We start from the raw sequence: 19,533 nt of genomic DNA on the forward strand, positions 1-19,533 counted from the left end.
CGTGGCTGGCGGAGAGTGAGCAGGTAGACAGATGGGCGTGGTCCTGGGGCACAAGGAAATGCAGAATTAGATACTCCAAAGACAACCACGGACATGAATGAACAAAAATCTGTGCGGACACGAGGAACAGCCTGCAAGTAGTACCACGTGAGCATGACGGAACAATCTGGCGATGAGTGGCCAACAAACCGGGGAAGAAATACTGCAAGGCTGATGACCTGATGAGAGGCAGGAGTGAGCAGTAACAGGAGCCCGGTGGAAGGGAAAACACGGAGAGTACTGAAGGTACGGCCTGAGAGCGTGACACAGTGACTCTACTAGTGATGGGTCGTTCACAAACAAAATGCTGTTTTTGAATCTTGTTTTGGTAAAAGTTAACCAAATCACATTCATGAAAAGAGACATTAGGTTAAAGCAATAGTACCCAATGTTTGATTTTATACATGTCAGAATCTGATGTCACCTTACCTATATGAATGTGCATTTCATGCTCAATTATGATTCTGTCCTTCTTCAGCTTTATTCTAGGGTCATTTTTAAGCATTTTGAACAAAGAGCAATACAGGAGCCAAAAGCTGTCTTAGTGAAAAGACACCAAATGTAAAGATGCTATCATTAGACACTGTCACTAAGACCAGTAAAGAAGTTTGGCATGTCACCCTTGGTCCTGTGAAAATACTATTGCTGTAGCATTGTGAGGATCCTGACTAGCTGCCTCATGACCAGGTACGAGAACTATTTTGCAACCGACTAGAGCTCTTAAGCAGGTAAAGACGGAGTGGCTAATTTCTGGGGTCATGCTAGCACCGATCCAGGACATCTGAAACATTGCTAGATGACAGTTGCTAAATTATTATTATTACATAATTGCTGCAATTGTTCTTTGTTTTTTTACATACTATCTAAATGTTTCTAGCATTGTCGTGTAGGAACCAGGAAGCAAGAATGTAATTGTGTAGTTTGCATTGTGTAGGCCTAATCAATGTACACTCACCTAAAGGATAATTAGGAACACCATACTAATACTGTGTTTGACCCCCTTTCGCCTTCAGAACTGCCTTTATTCTACGTGGCATTGATTCAGCAAGGTGCTGAAAGCATTCTTTAGAAATGTTGGCCCATATTGATAGGATAGCATCTTGCAGTTGATGGAGATTTGTGGGATGCACATCCAGGGCACGAAGCTCCCGTTCCACCACATCCCAAAGATGCTCTATTGGGTAGAGATATGGTGACTATGGGGGCCATTTCAGTACAGTGAACTCATTGTCATGTTCAAGAAACCAATTTGAAATGATTCGAGCTTTGTGACATTGTGCATTATCCTGCTGGAAGTAGCCATCAGAGGATGGGTACATGGTGGTCATAAAGGGATGGACATGGTCAGAAACAATGCTCAGGTAGGCTGTGGCATTTAAACGATGCCCAATTCGCACTAAGGGGCCTAAAGTGTGCCAAGAAAACGTCCCCCACACCATTACACCACCACCACCAACCTGCACAGTGGTAACAAGGCATGATGGATCCATGTTCTCATACTGTTTACACTAAATTCTGACTCTACCATCTGAATGTCTCAACAGAAATCGAGACTCATCAGACCAGGCAACATTCTTCTAGTCTTCAACTGTCCAATTTTGGTGTGCTCGTGCAAATTCTAGCCTCTTTTTCCTATTTATAGTGGAGATGAGTGGTACCCGGTGTGGTCTTCTGCTGTTGTAGCCCATTCGCCTCAAGGCTGTGCGTGTTGTGGCTTCACAAATGCTTTGCTGCATACCTCGGTTGTAACAAGTGGTTATTTCAGTCAAAGTTGCTCTTCTATCAGCTTGAATCAGTTGGCCCATTCTCCTTTGACCTCTAGCATCAACAAGGCATTTTTCGCCCACAGGACTGCCGCATACTGGATGTTTTTCCCTTTTCACACCATTCTTTGTAAACCCTAGAAATGGTTGTGCGTGAAAATCCCAGTAACTGAGCAGATTGGGAAATACTCAGACCGGCCCGTCTGGCACCAACAACCATGCCACGCTAAAAATTGCTTAAATCACCTTCCCATTCTGACATTCAGTTTGGAGTTCAGGAGATTGTCTTGACCAGGACCACACCCCTAAATGCATTGAAGCAACTGCCATGTGATTGGTTGATTAGATAATTGCATTAATGCGAAATTGAACAGGTGTTCCTAATAATCCTTTAGGTGAGTGTATATATGACAATTAAAACTTTAAACTAGGGTTATCCTCTGGCTGGGATAGGTTGGTGTAGTTGAGTCACCCCAGTACAAAGCTGGAAATTATTAGCTCCATGTGGGGAGACAGTTTCCATTCATTCATTTTCATTGTCTCACTTGTCTTTAGGTTGGTACTTTTCAAATGTTCAGTAGTAGCTTACATTTCACTTCCCAGTTATCCTTGATATGTCCACGTCCAGTTAACTTCCAACACAAAGTTTTGAGTTGCTGAATTGTCTACTGCAAATTTCAGTTTGCATCAACAGGGTTATTTCATGACATATTGCGTAATGATACTCTATCTTATAATTTCCATAACTACTTTTCATAATGTGACTTCTGATGCAAATAGGATGTTTTGGCTTACAGTCTTTCCTGTAGCAGTTTTGTTTTTATTGTTCTCTAGGAACTACTTATCAACCTGAATTTCCCCTCAACCAAACATCTGCTCAGGAATGGATGTGCTTCACTTCACCTACTGAATTCGTTTTTTTATAACACTAAAGGGAGCAAGAGAGGCACGGTTGGTATGTTTCATTCTGTGAGGATATTTGGATATATTTTTTAATTGCACTAACAGTAGGACATCTTACATGTTATGCCTCAATTTTCCATCTGAATAACATTATTCATTTCTGGACCTATTTGTGGAGTGTAAAATAAATTTGCTATACCAGTCATATTGCAAAATACCAGTAAGTTTAAAAACTTAATCAAAAAGATGCATTAATGCTAGCACTAAACAATTTCTATAAACATAAGCTTGGTCATTTTCCAGTTGTGGTATACTGTCAACAACTATACATTTATTTCACCCTGTTTCCATCTGCAGGTTCAAAATGAAGTATTTCGTTCTATTATTATATTTCCTTGGACTAATTTGCAATAAGGTTAGTCATTTTTATGTTTGTAGATTTTTTTAATGTTATAAAATACTTTTACAATGTGGATCATAACTCTGATTATTTAGCCATTTATTTCCTCTGAACATACTTTATGTGAACAATAATGTGTGTGTTGCTGTTGCTCAGGTTGCTGTTGCTCAGGTCTCTGCATTGGGTGAGTTCATTTCTATTTTTCCCTGTTTCGAAGACTCTACATCCCAAATGGCCCCCTATTTCATATACAGCAGTGTGCTTTTAGATTCGGGCCTGCAGGTGCAATTTGAAAAAGTGCCAGGTTTGTTAGGGTCTATTTAATTCCATGAATCCACTGTGAAACTATTCACTGAATACAAATGAAATGAACCCCACAAGTTTATGTCTTATACCGAACTAGCTAATGTGACAGGGTTTAATAATGATGATGCAGTGCCGAGGGTATGGGTAAACAATGAGCATCTACCAATTGATCACTTACATGTCTCTACTTTTTGTACAGTACAAATACTTGAAGTATTTACATAATATTTTGAAAGTTTGTTTTGCATTGTGTTTTGAATGTTTCAGGTAACTCAACAAAAGTCTACTATCTGGTACTTACAGTTGAGGCTTCTATATTAAATTGTGCTGAAAATGTTCTTCAAACTTTTAACATGGACAATCCTGTGAAAGTTACAAATCCTCAAGTTACAACCGGTAAATATGCATTATTTGCTCCAGAAAATGAATCTACATTAAAAACTCTCTAGTTTCTAGGTTTATGCCGCAACTTTTACTAGCCATTTATTTTAACGTTTAAAATAAAGGGTATCTATGAGGAATTCTGCCTCTAATCAATGAGACAACTTGTCTCCTTCTTTTACCGACAAGACCAATATAGGACTAGCTAGGCCAGGGTGGTTTCGGGGGGGAAGGACAGTACTGCGAGTGTTGGAATTAATTATAAAGAGATTACAAATCAGTGCACACTGCTGGACAGACCAATGAGATAGTTTAAATGGGGACTACTGTATATCATACATAAAAATATTATTTGAAACATTAACTTAAAACATTAAACGAATATGTCCTCTGGGGATATGGTTTTGATGATTTTTACTTGTTTTGATGCTAGTAGTTCAGTAAAAATCTTATATATTGCATTAGATCCATAAAATGAAATCCATCATCAGCCAAACATGGTTAAAAATAACCATTTATTTCCTATTGGTTTCCTATTGGTTTTCCATAATCTCTAGAAACAACAATACCAGTAAACTGATGGAATGTACAGTGGGGAGAATAAGTATTTGATACACTTACAAAGGTTTTCCCACTTACAAAGCATGTCTGTAATTTTTATCATAGGTACTCTTCCACTGTGAGTGACGGAATCTAAAACAAAAATCCAGGAAATCACATTGTATGATTTTAAGTAATTAATTTGCATTTTATTGCATGACATAAGTATTTGATACATCAGAAAAGCAGAAATTAATATTTGGTACAGAAACCTTTGTTTGCAATAACAGAGATCATACGTTTCCTGTAGTTCTTGACCAGGTTTACACACACTGCAGCAGGGATTTTGGCCCACTCCTCCATACAGACCTTCTCCAGATCCTTCAGGTTTTGGGGCTGTCGCTGGGCAATACGGACTTTCAGCTCCCTCCAAAGGTTTTCTATGGGGTTCAGGTCTGGAGACTGGCTAGGCCACTCCAGGACCTTGAGATGCTTCTTACGGAACCACTCCTTGGATTTGTGTTTCAGGTCGTTGTCATGCTGGAAGACCCACCCACAACCCATCTTCAATGCTCCTACTGAGGGAAGGAGGTTGTTGGCCAATATCTTGCGATATATGGCTCCATCCATCCTCCCCTCAATACAGTGTAGTCCTCCTGTCCCCTTTGCAGAAAAGCAACCCCAAAGAATGATGTTTCCACCTCAATGCTTCACTGTTGGGATGGTGTTCTTGGGTTTGTACTCATCCTTCTTCTTCCTCCAAACACGGCGAGTGGAGTATAGACCAAAAAGCTCTACTCTTGTCTCATCAGACCACATGACCTTCTCCCATTCCTCCTCTGGATTATCCAGATGGTCATTGGCAAACTTCAGATGGGCCTGGACATGCGCTGGCTTGAGTAGGGGGACCTTGCGTGCGCTGCAGGATTTTAATCCATGACAGCGTAGTGTTACTAATGGTTTTCTTTGAAACTGTGGCTCCAGCTCTCTTCAGGTCATTGACCAGGTCCTGCCATGTAGTTCTGGGCTGATCCCTCACCTTCCTCATGATCATTGATGCCCCAAGACGTGAGATCTTGCATGGAGCCCCAGACCGTCATCTTGAACTTCTTCCATTTTCTAATAATTGCGCCAACAGTTGTTGCCATCTCACCAAGCTGCTTGCCTATTCTCCTGTAGCCCATCCCAGCCTTGTGCAAGTTTACAATTTTATCCCTGATGTCCTTACACAGCTCTCTGGTCTTGGCCATTGTGGAGAGGTTGGAGTCTGTTTGTTTGAGTGTGTGGACAGGTGTCTTTTATACAGGTAACGAGTTCAAACAGGTGCAGTTAATTCCACTAATGAGTGGAGAAGAGGAGGGCTTCTTAAAGAAAAAACTAACAGGCCTGTGAGAGCTGGAATTCTTACTGGTCGGTAGGTGATCAAATACTTATGTCATGCAATAAAATGCAAATAAATTATTTAAAATTAAATGTGATGTTCTGGATTTTTGTTTTAGATTCCATCTCTCACAGTTGAAGTGTACCTATGATAAAAATGACAGACCTCTACATGCTTTGTAAGTGGGAAAACCTGCAAAATCAGCAGTGTATCAAATACTTGTTCTCCCCACTGTATCTCTAACCTAAAAACAGGATCTCATATTTCCTGCATGGGCTGCCATTATCGTCCATTCTACCCTGTGATCAATCACATACTACAGGCAGAAAGCAAAAAAGGGAGTACCTGAATGTATTTCTTTTGCTTAGTTGGTAGTGAGACACTTTAAACCTGTTGACTGGTAAGTATTGTTGCTAGAGATTATGAAAATTATAAACACTAAAATGTAAACATTTGGTTGGTCTTGTATTTCATGCTATGGGAAGATTGGCAACTAATATAAACAGTAAATGGAAAATTCTGAATTATTAATAGAAACAGAAATGATGGCTACTTGCGGGAAGAAGTCTATTCAATAAATGCCATCATGAATCAGTTTGTATATGAGCCTACACAATGTGTTGTACATCGTTAAAATGCATTGGAAATATTTCAGTCTGCAATACTACCAGTGGAAACTGCCGTTGCCGCCCTGGCAATACTTGGAGTGATGAAGTATCTCAACAACATCATGAATGTTGTAACCAGGAATCCTGCTTATTTGCAAACAGCACATTTAACAACTGGAAACCAATGTGCCTTCCCAAAACAAGAGGTAATGTGTGCGTGAGTGAGTGATCCGCGTCTATGTGTTAATGTGGGGTCCCCCAAAAGAAAGTAAACCTGAAAAGTGTATCCCCACAAGGTTTTTAGGTAAGTCCCCTCTATGGGAAATGCAGTTTCTAGTTGAAACATTTGGTTTTGTAAAAATCGTGCATTTGTACATAGTGTTAGTATTAGAATTGGGGATAATTTTAGGTTTAGGTATTACCGATTAAGATTATGGTGAAGTGTTAGGAATAGGTTAAGTTTAGGCATAAATGTTTGCTTATTGCTGTTAGAGTTAGGTTAAAATAAGGGTTAGGGCTAGAAAAAAGTTACATGGATTTCTGACCCCACAAGGATAGAAAAACAATGTTTTGTGTGTTGCCACATCCTATAGGTATACTAGACTTTGCGAAATGTTCAGATTATCAAAATCGTGTTGAGAGTTAGAAAAGTAGTGAGTGTACCAACAACCTCCCTTGTAATAATAGTATTTTTTAGGTTTAGGATTGAGGTTAAAGTTTGAATTAGTGGTACACATAGCCGCAGGTAAGAACGCAGTCTGGATTAAACACAAAAAACTAAATAAATATGCTAAGTATTATGGTTGTTTGACTGCAAGGATTTATAAAAATGCACACAGTACAATTACTAAATATCTCTGAAACCTCATGTGAGTACTAGTTCATTTATCAGTACATACAAACACTGTATATTTACAGTGACCTCAACTAATATTGGCATCCTTGGTAAATATGAGCTAAACAGGCTGTAATTTTTTTCTTTCAAATATATAATATATTCACAACACTCAAACCTTTAACTGAAATAAAATGATTGAAAAGAAAGTGTGATATAAATATTTTTCTCCAAAATGTGTGCCACAGTCATTGGCACCCTGTCCTCTCGAAATTCTTATGTATTAAATCTAACTAAAGTATATTCCCATTCACGTTTGACATCTTTAAGTTTACCTCAGTGATAAGGAACATTTATGTGGTAAATGTTTCTTTCAGTGGGGTATAAATATTACTTCCGATTCGCTGTAGAGAAAGGTTGCACTGACTACTTCTAGTGCGCCATAGAGAAAGGCCTCACTTACAATGGCTCATTGTTCACTGTGTAGTTTTTTGCTTATTACTGTTTACATTGTTTATATAGTTTTTTATTTTTGTTCATGCTGCACTGTCGCTCATACACCAGGATTGACTAGCACTTTTGGAAATTCGTTCATCATTGAATTCTGACTTTTACACTACTTACCAGAGCGCCTGCTGCAATTCCTTTGTCCTGGCGCCGATTTGTTTAGCAATACGCCGACGGAGGAGAAAGAAGAGAGGCAAATGTGCCGGTATCCTACGTAGATCTTGTACCAGAAACTGCAATCTGCCATTAATGTGGATTATACTCGCAAATGTTTAATCCTTGGACAATAAAATGGACGAACTACACGCACAGATTAACTTTCAAGGGGATATTGTGAAATGTTCTGTGCTAGCATATTTAGAGACCTGGTTGGAACCCACGGTACCTGACTCGGCCATCACCCTGGCTGGTTTTTCTATCTTTTTGGGCAGTTCAGTGCTGTAATGAGGTATCCATTACCGCTGTACATGACTGCTTTGAGACAACAGATTGGCAGATGTTTGTTGATGCAGTTGATGGGGACATTAATGAACACACAAAAAGTCCATCGATGATGTCGTACCGAGGGGGAAATGTTCTGACTTTCCACAAAAAAGCCCTGCCTATTGGTCTATATGCAGGGGACTATGCTCAGAGCACCGTCCCCTGCCTATAGTTCTGGGAACTTGGAGGCTCTGAGGAGGTCCTGATATGACCTACAAAAGGCCATCAGAGATGCCAAAAGAGACTACATTGATTAGTTGGAGTCTAACGACCGCAGCTCTGACCCAAGATGCATGTGGTGTGGACTGCAACCCATTACAGACTGTAAAGGGAAAAACAGCAATGATGCCCTGCCTGCCGCCTCCCTCCCCAACGAGCTCAACTCCTTCTATGCACGGTTTGAGGCGACCAACACTATTCCTTCTGGAAGGCTTGCTGAGAACCAGGACGACTACACTCTGTCCATAACCACGGCTGATGTGAGGATTTTTCTTTTTTAAGTGAACCCTTGCAAGCCTCCACATTAAACCTCTCCCCGTCTCTGTCTGCTTCAAACAGACCACCATCGTCCCTGTACCGAAGAAACCTTACATCACCTGCCTGAATGATTACCGCCCTGTAGCACTGACATCCATCATCAAGAAGTGACCTGAGAATGGATGGACAGACTATCCTAAAGTGAGCTATAAGTCCAGTATACTTCCCTGTCATCGACTTTCCCCTATCAGTACATAATCCCACAGAGCGTGTCCAGTCGATTCCATTGGTTCTTATGAAGATCTCCATTAAATTGAAGATCTCTTCATGTGAACTGTTCATGACCTGGAATTAAATAAATGCATGTTGCCACTGCCCTTGAATGGGGGCCATTTCAGTACAGTGAACTCATTGTCATGTTCAAGAAACCAATTTGAAATGATTAGAGCTTTGTGACATGGTGCATTATCCTGCTGGAAGTAGCCATCAGAGGATGGGTACATGGTGGTCATAAAGGGATGGACATGGTCAGAAACAATGCTCAGGTAGGCAGTGGCATTTAAACGATGCCCAATTGGCACTAAGGGGCCTAAAGTGTGCCAAGAATACGTTCCCCACACCATTACACCACCACCACCAGCCTGCACAGTGGTAACAAGGCATGATGGATCCATGTTCTCATTCTGTTTACGCCAAATTCTGACTCTACCATCTGAATGTCTCAACAGAAATCGAGACTCATCAGACCAGGCAACATTCTTCCAGTCTTCAACTGTCCAATTTTGGGGAGCTTGTGCAAATTGTAGCCTCTTTTTCCTATTTGTAGTGGAGATGAGTGGTACCCGGTGGGGTCTTCTGCTGTTGTAGCCCATCCGACTCAAGGTTGTGCATGTTGTGGCTTCACAAATGCTTTGCTGCATACCTCGGTTGTAACTAGTGGTTATTTCAGTCAAAGTTGCTCTTCTATCAGCTTGAATCAGTCGGCCCATTCTCCTCTGACCTCTAGCATCAACAAGGCATTTTCGCCCACAGGACTGCCGCATACTGGATATTTTTCCCTTTTCACACCATTCTTTGTAAACCCTAGAAATGGTTGTGCGTGAAAATCCCAGTAACTGAGCAGATTGTGAAATACTCAGACCTGCCTGTCTGGCACCAACAACCATGCCACGCTCAAAATAGCTTAAATCACCTTTCTTTCCCATTCTGACATTCAGTTTGGAGTTCAGGAGATTGTCTTGACCAGGACCACACCCCTAAATGCATTGAAGCAACTGCCATGTGATTGGTTGATTAGATAATTGCATTAATGAGAAATTTAACAGGCGTTCCTAATAATCCTTTAGGTGAGTGCATATGTAGCCCATATAAATCTGAATAGAAGATTGCTGGTCTACCAGCCCATAGTTCTACCATTTCATATTGTTCTCCTTATTTAGGTAACAAGTACCTCAACTGGTACATTAGGTTACTGTATAAAATGCGTTAGTCCTGCAGAGTGTGCATTTGTATGTTTTTTTTTACCAGTTGAGGTTATTGTTACCTGACTCCTTACATTTGATCCAACACTGTATCACACCTAAGCTTTTCAAGGTATTGTACTCTGATGTTTAGGCTGAAATGTGTTTAGAATGGGGTTCAGGTGGGGGCCTGTAAAACATTGGCTTTCCTGATGGATGGTTAATAAAATTGTTCCCAAATTCAACTAAATGCATTAAATAGGCTACTTGAATAGGAAATGGCAAGAAGTAATCAAGGATGCTAGGCATGTTCTACAAACATTAATCAGGGGAGATCAGTAATTTATGCAGATCACGCAAGTAGTTTTTTAGTTCCACTATTAGAATATTTGAATATGACAATATACCAATCTACAAGCAAGGTTTTAGCATGTGGATTCACGCAACCCAATGTCTCGGGACCAGTTGGTGAAGAGGGTCCAACGTAAGGGAGGCACGGCTGGCATTTTCGTTCAGTGGGTTTTTTGCAGGGAGATTGAGTTGCGGGACACATAGGGGGATATTCCAGTTTCCATGCATCCATTGAACTAACGGATGTGTAGCCTACTAACATGTAGTTAGGCTGGACTCATAAACTAGAGCCTGGTAAACACTTGAGACAAGCATTCACAAGATTCAGTGTTGACAGTGGGATGATCAAATTGCTTTTCCAAACATTGGTCACTGGGCCAACAACCAGCGGCCCAGCAGGAATGGTCCCGATTCTCCCTAAGACTCACTCCGGCATTGGCTGGCGTAGACAGAACGATAGTTGTGCATGAATGTACCTCATTCCCTCTGTGAAGAATGTTGGTGGATCTTTGATGTTGTGGGTCTGTTTTTCTTCCAAAGGCCCTGGACAACTTGTTAGAATACATGGTGTCATGGACTCCACCAGGTACCAGCAGATATTAAATCACAACCTGAATGCCTTTGCCTGGAAGCTTAATATGGCCAATGGTTGGATTTTCCAATGATCAAAACTCAGAAAGCACATCAAAATCAACATAAAAATGGCTTACTGACCACAGATCATTTCCATTCCAGTCCCCCAAACTTAACCCCCAAGAAAGCCTGTGGAATGAGCTGAAGAGGAGAGTTCATAAGCATGAACATTAGACTCTGTAGGATCTGGAGAGATTCTGTATGGAGGAATGGTTTCAGACCCTGTCATGTGTACTCACCCTCATAATGCATCGTAGGAGAATATTCAGAGCTGGTATCTTTGCAAAAGGAGGTTGCATAAAGTATTAAATTAAGGGGTGCCAATAATTGTTTCAGAAATTTGAGGAAAAAATGGTTTTATGATAAATTATTATTTTCTCTCTAATATTTGCCAAGGTTGCCAACATTAGTGGAGGGTACTGTACTGTACTGTATACAGTATGCCATAAGTCTTCAAACCTCTCCTGGGGACTCCCCGTCATCTCACAGTTTAGTTTTAGCCCTGATTCAGCAGGTAAGGGCATGTTAATTAGTTAATAAGTTGACTCAGGTGTGCTAGCTCTGGGATACATCTAATAGATGGATTGGCTGTGGGGTCCCCAGGAGAGGGTTGAAGACCTATGCAGTGTGCTTTTGAACAACACCAATTTACATCAGTATTCCGTCATTGTGCCTTTAATATTAGAAGTATGTATTTCTAATACAATGTTTTTTGTCTGGCATTTAACTTTTTAATACTTTTGGCTGTATCTTAAAATTTCAACAACATCAAAATCCATATCTCTTCAAAATTTTGAAAAAGCAAAGAAAGCCTGTCAACTTAACTTTAACTTACTTTAACAAGACCACAGTGCACAATATCACTTCATGTTCTGATCAGTAATTTTTTGGCAGATTATTCGGAATGCCAGGCCCCATAGATTTTGTCAGTCACTCTCACACAAATATTACATGAACAAAGCATTTGCAGGAAATCTGCTGTTAAATGTACAGAAACTCCATTGTGTAAGAGAGGAAGCGCTACAATAGTTTTTGGGCTAGATGCGTCTAGGTGTTTGTGTGTATGGAAAATACTAAATTCTATACTACACAAACAGATACATATTCTATAAGACTGTTCAAAAACATAATGCAAAAGATGCCGTACACATCCCAATTCATTATTTGTTTTGTTTACAGTTACTGTCAATGGAGTCTTTACCACAACATCAGAGGTTTATTCTAGCAATCTCCAAGATGCAACATCTCAACGATATACTGATTTGACAACCAAATATTTGCCACTGGTATGTTATATACACGGTAAAAATATAAACAGCTTAAATGTAGGCATTAAAAGGATTACCAAATTATGGTGTGTAAATTTATCCATGTAAAGAAACACACATTATGTATACAAAAACAATAATTAGGATATTCCATAAGATTAAATATTGTAATGCCTATATTTAATTCAAATACAATATATGTACAACCTCATTTCCCAAAAAGTGGGGATGCTGCATAAAATGTGAATAAAAACAGAATGCAATGATTTCCAAATCATTTAAACCCTGTATTAAATAGAAAATTGTACAAAGACAACATATCAAATATTGAAACTGAGACATTCTTTTGTTTATTGGAAAATATACCCACTTTGAATTTGATGCCAGCAACACATTTCAAAAAATGAAGTGAGGATGGAGAGTCGTTCACCACTCCATGACAGACTGTGTGGGCAAATAGTGCAACAAATTAAGAATAATGTTTTTCATCATCTACAGTACATAATACCGTTAAAAATGTCAGAGAATCCAGAAAAATCTCTGTATGCAAGGAACAAGGTCAAAAACTGTGGCCGTGTATGGCCGTGATCTTGAGGTCCTCACTGCATTAAAAACAGACACGATTCTGTTTTGGACATCACTGCATTGACTCAGGAAAACCTCCGAAGATCATTGTGTGAACACAGTGCATTGCTGCATCCACAAAGGCAAGTTAAAAATCTACCATGTAAATAAGAAACAAGATATATCAAGATCCAGAAACGCTGCCGCCTTCTCTGGGCCCAAGCTCATTTAAGATGGACTGAGGTCCAAAACTGTCCTGTGGTCTAACGAAATGTGAAAATATTTTTGGGAATGGACGCCGTGTCCTCTGGGCTAAAGAGGAGGGGACCATTCAGCTTCATAGCAGCGCACAATTCAGAGCCAGCATCCGTGATGGTGTAGGGGTGCATTAGCGCACTTGGCATGGGTGACTTGCACGTCTGTGAAGGAGATTGGAGACCCCGAACTGTTGAGATGTTGAAATCCTATACAAAGCAAGAATGGGAATACATTTCACTTTCATAACTACAGCAATTGGTCTCCTCAATTCCTAAATTCTCACAGAGTATTGTTAAAAGAAGAGGTGATGCAACACAGTGGTAAAGATGGCCCTGTCCCAACTTTACTGAAACATGTTGCTGGCATCAAATTCAAAATGGTCATGCATTTTTCCAAAAACAATAACATTTCCAAGTTTAAACATTTGATATGTTGTCTTTGTAAAATGTTCAATTCAATTTAGGGATAAATGATTTGCGCATCATTGCATTGTTTTATTTGCATTTTATGTAGCTTCCCAACTGTTTTGGAAAAGTGGTTATAAAACCAAGTTGACAACTCCTCAAAGATCTATATGTGCATAACCATTATCACATTTCAACATGCAACAACTTGTTTTCTTTCTTCTAGTTGAAACAAGTTTACAGTACATTACGTTACTTTGACAACTTAATCATCACAGGTTTCAGGTATTTCAGCTTGTTTAGAATTTCTTTCTTTTTCTGGAATTATCATACAGTAAAGTACACATGATCTCATATCTTTGTTTTTGATTATTTTAAGTGCTGGTAGTGTCAACATAAATTTTCAAATGAGCATCAACACCAACATTTCAGCTGAGGATCTGGCAAGCTGCTCAGTCTTCTTGCAGAGTCAAAATAATGCTGTGATCTCTCTGGTGACAACAGGTATGACAAATTAGCCAGTGTACATCCAACTTTATCAGTATGTTTCAAGGGTCTCAGTTAGGCCTTCTAATTTCTTAATTAATAATATTGCATGTACAAGATGACCCAATGCTATAGCAGGATTCCTAATTTGAGATACATGAAATCCAACCAAGATATCAAGGTTGGGATGAATTACATTCCAATTCAGCCAATTCAATTGACTTTAATCCTGACAGATGTAATTTAATAACAGGAAATAAACACTTTGAGATACAATTTTATTGTGTCTGAGAGATTGATATAAATTAATTAAAGTAAATAATAATTTATTTGAATGTATAATGTGCTTTTGTAGTGAAGGCAGAATGTCAGCTCTTGCACCACTAATGTGTAGCACCACATATCAGCTAGCATGCTGGCAGGGGGACAACTTGATTGAGGCATGTATGCGCATATTTAAAAAAATGTAGGTGCACACGAAGAAATGTAAGCTAGAAAAACAGCTAGAATTCTTAATTAATTTAGGATATGAAAGTGAAATTGGTGCACTATAGAATCCTGTTATGTTTTCCTTTGTTTACAGGACTTGTGACGATTCATGTACCACAAGGCCCAGTACCATATCATTCTAAACAGACAATATACTGCACAACATTGGAGGACATGAAACCAAGCAAACTGATTCTGACAAATACAGGCAACTTTGACATCACGACTGGTACTGAGGCTAATGTGACTAACACTACCAGAATGATTACAGTTGACCTGAAGAAGACATCAGAGCTCTGGGCAGGTTTGTGTAAACTTTTATTTTTCTACTGTAGTAGAAGATAATAGTAAAGGTCACAAGAGCCGGTTAGTCTTTGATGGTTTCCCAAATGGCACCCTAAATCCCAATATGCCCTGGTCCATGAAAATAGGGATATTTGGGACACTACTTGTCATAATATATGAAAGTGTTTTTCACTGTGCTTTTCAGACATAGCCTGCAATGTTAGACACACTGTAGAACTGATAGTAAAAGTTGGTCTCGACAAAATTAGGAAGATTTTAAATAATGAGTTTGTATATCATAGCAACATTTTTGTAACTATAAACACAGCAACACATGTTGTAAGGCAAAATGTGCAGAATTTAACGGCCATAGACTTGCCAGAGATTTTCTTTTACAGTGTACCCTGCAAAACATGTAGTGGAGGTTAAATGGTAAATAACAACTCATGTTACATAGCCAAATTAATGCCTAGGCTTTAGACCACTGAGTGACATGGTCAAGAGTCACCTGGACAACTGATAAACGTTAATCATTAAGTTAATCGTTTCTCCCCTTTTCATTTGCCTTCAGGAATGTACACATGCGTCTTCAATCCCTTATCCTCCAATGTGACCATAGAAAACAAGGCCAGTGCAAATCTAGTCATAGCACTCCTGCCACCAACTATTGATATAAGCAGCAGTCCCCAATTTCCAGACTGCAGAGGTTCAGCAAGTGTTGTCCCTGTCACAGTTCAATGTATAATTACGAATAGCACAGAAAAGTATATCGTGGCATGGACTGGAAACAACACAGAGAAATTAAACCAGCCTCAAAGTAAGTTTCAGCCATTGGGCATCACATTCATTTGTTTTGTTGTTTCATACAAAAGTTTATATCAAAACAAAATGAACAGCAATGCTTAATAACAAAATCATAATCGTTCCTTTCACAGACAATAGCGCCAGCAATACAATCACTTACAACATTTATATCAGTGTGCTTTGCGACCAGAGTACCCCACCATCTGAAACCTGTACTTTTACGAACAGCTTAAACCAAAGCAGATATGCAACAGTCAACATTCCTGTTATCTACAGTAGGTATAAACAAGCATACCAAGTGTATTCCCCAATACCAACAATAATGCTGTAAAGGGTGCAATAGGAGTTCCTCTGCTCAGATGTTGCTGATGCCTACATATCCCAACAATACCTGGATAGGTACAGTAGGCCTTTAAACATATCTACTTACCACATCATCATTTTATAGCAATCCTTTAGCTGATAACACAATCAATGACATGGCATGTAACATCTAAGCAGGGGAACCATTACAGATGTTGCATTGCATGAAACTAATGATTATGTCATGCATCAGATTAAAACACCACATGATGCACTTCACTAGTATGTAAAACCCCTGTCTGTGTGTTGTGAGATCTGGCAGGCAATAGCGAATTCGCCCTGTAGAGATATATTGAAGAATGCTGGTGCCTTACTTATTGTCAAGGAGTTTTTAACCTAATTATTGTTTGTTTACATCCATAGAAAATTCCATGTTTTGTGCAGCTGATAGTGCATGGCCAATTGCAAAGGCTGGCTTTACAGCTAAGCAGATATGTACAAATGGTATTGGATACCGTGAGAGACAATGTTCAGTTGATGGAATATGGAGCACTGAGATATCGAACTGTGTAAATCCTGATCTAAATAACCTTTTGTCTTTATCTATGGTAGGCATTAATGTCTTTTTGAAAGGAATTTCTGGATTTATACATCTATTTCTGGAATTTAAAATACATTTCTAGCTTACAAACTAACTGTAGAATCTAAAAAGAAAAGTTTATTACAGGATTTTTCACACTGAAACTGTAGGGGAACCCCCATATGCTCTTCAAGGAAAAATGTCAACAGGTTAAGACATTTATGCATCCCCATTTTAAAGGGCTAGGTTTTTTAGTTTTTGAAAGGAACAATATAACGCATTTTCTGAATCTCGAATTACATGGTTTACTAATCACTTGACAAATGATTACAACCTGATCATCTCAAGGTTATATGCATTTCCTAACTTTGACACAGGCAGCAGAGACAATACCTTGGCCAACATCCAAAAAGAGTCTGCCAATTAACATCCAATACAGCCAGTCATACACATATTTCATGCACCTGTAAATATAGTCATATTCTGCTGTCTATTCTTTATACATTAAAGAACTCCTCATAATTGTTTCTCAAATAACCATTTCAAGATCGTACCCTCTCAAAAATCTACCCCAAAGGCATAAAATTGGTTCTTTATAGAACTTTAAAGAACAGAGTTCCCCCAGTTTCAATGTGTAAAACCCCTTAAGGGTCCTCCAACAGTTTGTTTGTTAGTACGACAACTAAACCTTTTGACTATGTCTGCATGCTTTAAAACTATTTAATTATAGTTTTTAATTATAATTATTGACCCATTTTTACATACATTTATTTCTTCTGCCATTACAGAATGTTGGAAGTGGACTTGGCTACTTTAGTAGTAACGCTCAACAAGTATTTTTAGGTCTGATAACTTCCACCAGTAACTCAGAGTCCATAAACACATATGCTAATTTGAATGCTTCGGTGAGCATTCTCTCAAACGTCAACGATGCATCTTCTCAAGCAAGTTTCATAATGAATGTGACTCAGTTACAAGTAAGAACATTGTTAATTTGTTTGGCTGTATGTATAATCTATTATAACAAAATATTATAGTAAACAATAATGAAAACAAAATCATGACCTGTACTAAAACATGACCCCCCCCCCCCCCCCCCCGCCCCTCTTCCCTGTTTTCAGCTTGCTCTAAACTCGTCCAGCAATCTTTTGTATAACACTCTTCAAAGCTCATGGACATCTGTCAACCCCAATACTCCTAGAGTTAACAACATGTCCATAGCTGAAAGATATCTGAGTACTGTTGAAGGCCTGGTTGAACAGTCACAGGTCAATGGATCCACATTTTCATACCCAAACATACAAATGGGTAGTTGTCAACCGAATGGGGCAGTGTGTGAAAACCAAGTCTTCAACGTCACTGTGTCAATGTCTACTGAATCAAATAACTGGGTTAAAACGACAGGGTTTCAAAATCTGAACTACTATCTAAATCAATCAGCAGATCAGGTGCCAAATAGCATTGTGGTGTCCACTACCACTGGGAATGGATCAACCACTGGGAATGGATCAGTCTCAATAAACTTCAAATTGATCAGCACAAGACCCCGCAACCATGAGATGGTGTGCGTGTTTTGGGATTTCATGAGAAATAAATGGTCTAGTAATGGTTGTACATGGGGTGGTGCCAACGATGAAAATAACTGTTACTGTAACCACTTATCCTCATTCACCATCCTTGTATCAAAGACAGCAACGGTTCTGCCGTTTTTGGATGAGATAACCTATGTGGGTATCGGTGTCTCAATTGTGTCCCTTTTCATCTGTCTGGTGATAGAATGTCTTGTGTGGAGCTCTGTTGTTAAGTCTAACGTCTCGTACTGTCGCCATACAGCCCACATTAACATCTGCCTGTGTTTACTGATTGCCGACTGCAGCTTTCTCGCCTCCTCTTTTCCCCAAAAAATCAATAATTGGTGTAAAATCTGTGTGGTGCTGATGCATTTTTGCTACATGGCCATGTTCTTCTGGATGTTGTGTCTTAGTATAATGATTCTTCATCAGATGATATTTCTGTTCCATCAGATCAGCAAGAAGGTTTGCTTGGGACTGAGCTTTTTTATTGGCTATATCTGTCCACTGGTAATAGTATTTGTTACTTTCATCAGTTTCAATTATGGCCAAGAAAAAATCTACTTTGACCCTGATACTTGTTGGTTGATTTATGCAGGGCTTTTTCAGGGCTCAATCTTTGCGTTCATTCTGCCTGTCGGGACTATTGTAATAATCAATGTGTTCTGCATGATAGTGGTTATCATGAGGCTCTTGAGACCAAGTATAGAAAACCACAGCAAGGATGAAAAGGAAGTGGCCAAAGGTATCCTGAAAGCTGTTGTTCTCCTAACCCCCATCTTTGGTGGAACATGGATTTTGGGATTTTTTGTTTTGGTGGTTGACCTAACAGTACAACCTATAGCCCAAATTGTGAACTATGGCTTCACTCTGCTGAACGCTTTCCAGGTATGACTGAAATCTGGGTCCAGGTGAAATACAATTTTCAATTCAGTCAGTTTAAGTATTGGATGAGTTGAAATGGAATAGAACATAACAATGGCTAAGATAATTGCCTTTAGATAAAATACATTAAAAGCCTGTTCTTTCTTCAGGTCACATGATTCAATTATTGTTTTTTATACTCTCACAGGGCTTCTTTATTCTACTCACCACGTATATGGGGGAAAGAACGGTAAGCTTTTTAAACTATAGAACATGTTATATTGCAAGGTGCAATACATGTATGAGTGACAATTACAAAGCCAAACAAACACCCATTTAAACATTTATCCAAACAGGTTCGTGTTGCACTACTGGCATATTTGAAAAAAAAGGTGAGATCACAAATTATATTTAATTGATTTGTCATAAATATATTGGTCAAAAACAACTGGATGTAATGTCTCTAACTCATTTATGCTTCCTCCAGAACTCACAATCAACATTAGGTGAAAGTTCTACCAAAATGTCTTCCTCGCTGAAGAAGAAATGACATGCTTTACTGTTGGATAATTCTGTTTTCTGTTCATATA

At 39.1% G+C, this 19,533-nt stretch overlaps 1 protein-coding gene across 1 annotated transcript; it reads left to right on the forward strand.

The window, feature by feature from the left end:
• The first annotated feature begins 2,905 nt into the window (after positions 1–2,905).
• On the forward strand, positions 2,906–19,517 carry adgrf3a (adhesion G protein-coupled receptor F3a). The gene is made up of 17 exons (XM_013137355.4): positions 2,906–2,925; positions 3,063–3,120; positions 3,262–3,289; positions 3,679–3,807; positions 6,369–6,527; positions 12,247–12,353; positions 13,788–13,846; positions 13,941–14,065; positions 14,631–14,840; positions 15,393–15,638; positions 15,757–15,900; positions 16,352–16,536; positions 17,297–17,485; positions 17,630–18,967; positions 19,152–19,193; positions 19,300–19,335; positions 19,431–19,517. Exons 2-17 carry the CDS (start codon positions 3,070–3,072, stop codon positions 19,491–19,493), a joined length of 3,111 nt encoding a protein of 1,036 aa, XP_012992809.3. The 5' UTR covers positions 2,906–2,925; positions 3,063–3,069; the 3' UTR covers positions 19,494–19,517.
• Positions 19,518–19,533: the final 16 nt, after the last annotated feature.

The sequence above is a fragment of the Esox lucius genome, chromosome 15 (assembly GCF_011004845.1).
Source record: "Esox lucius isolate fEsoLuc1 chromosome 15, fEsoLuc1.pri, whole genome shotgun sequence".
Lineage (NCBI taxonomy): Eukaryota > Metazoa > Chordata > Actinopteri > Esociformes > Esocidae > Esox > Esox lucius.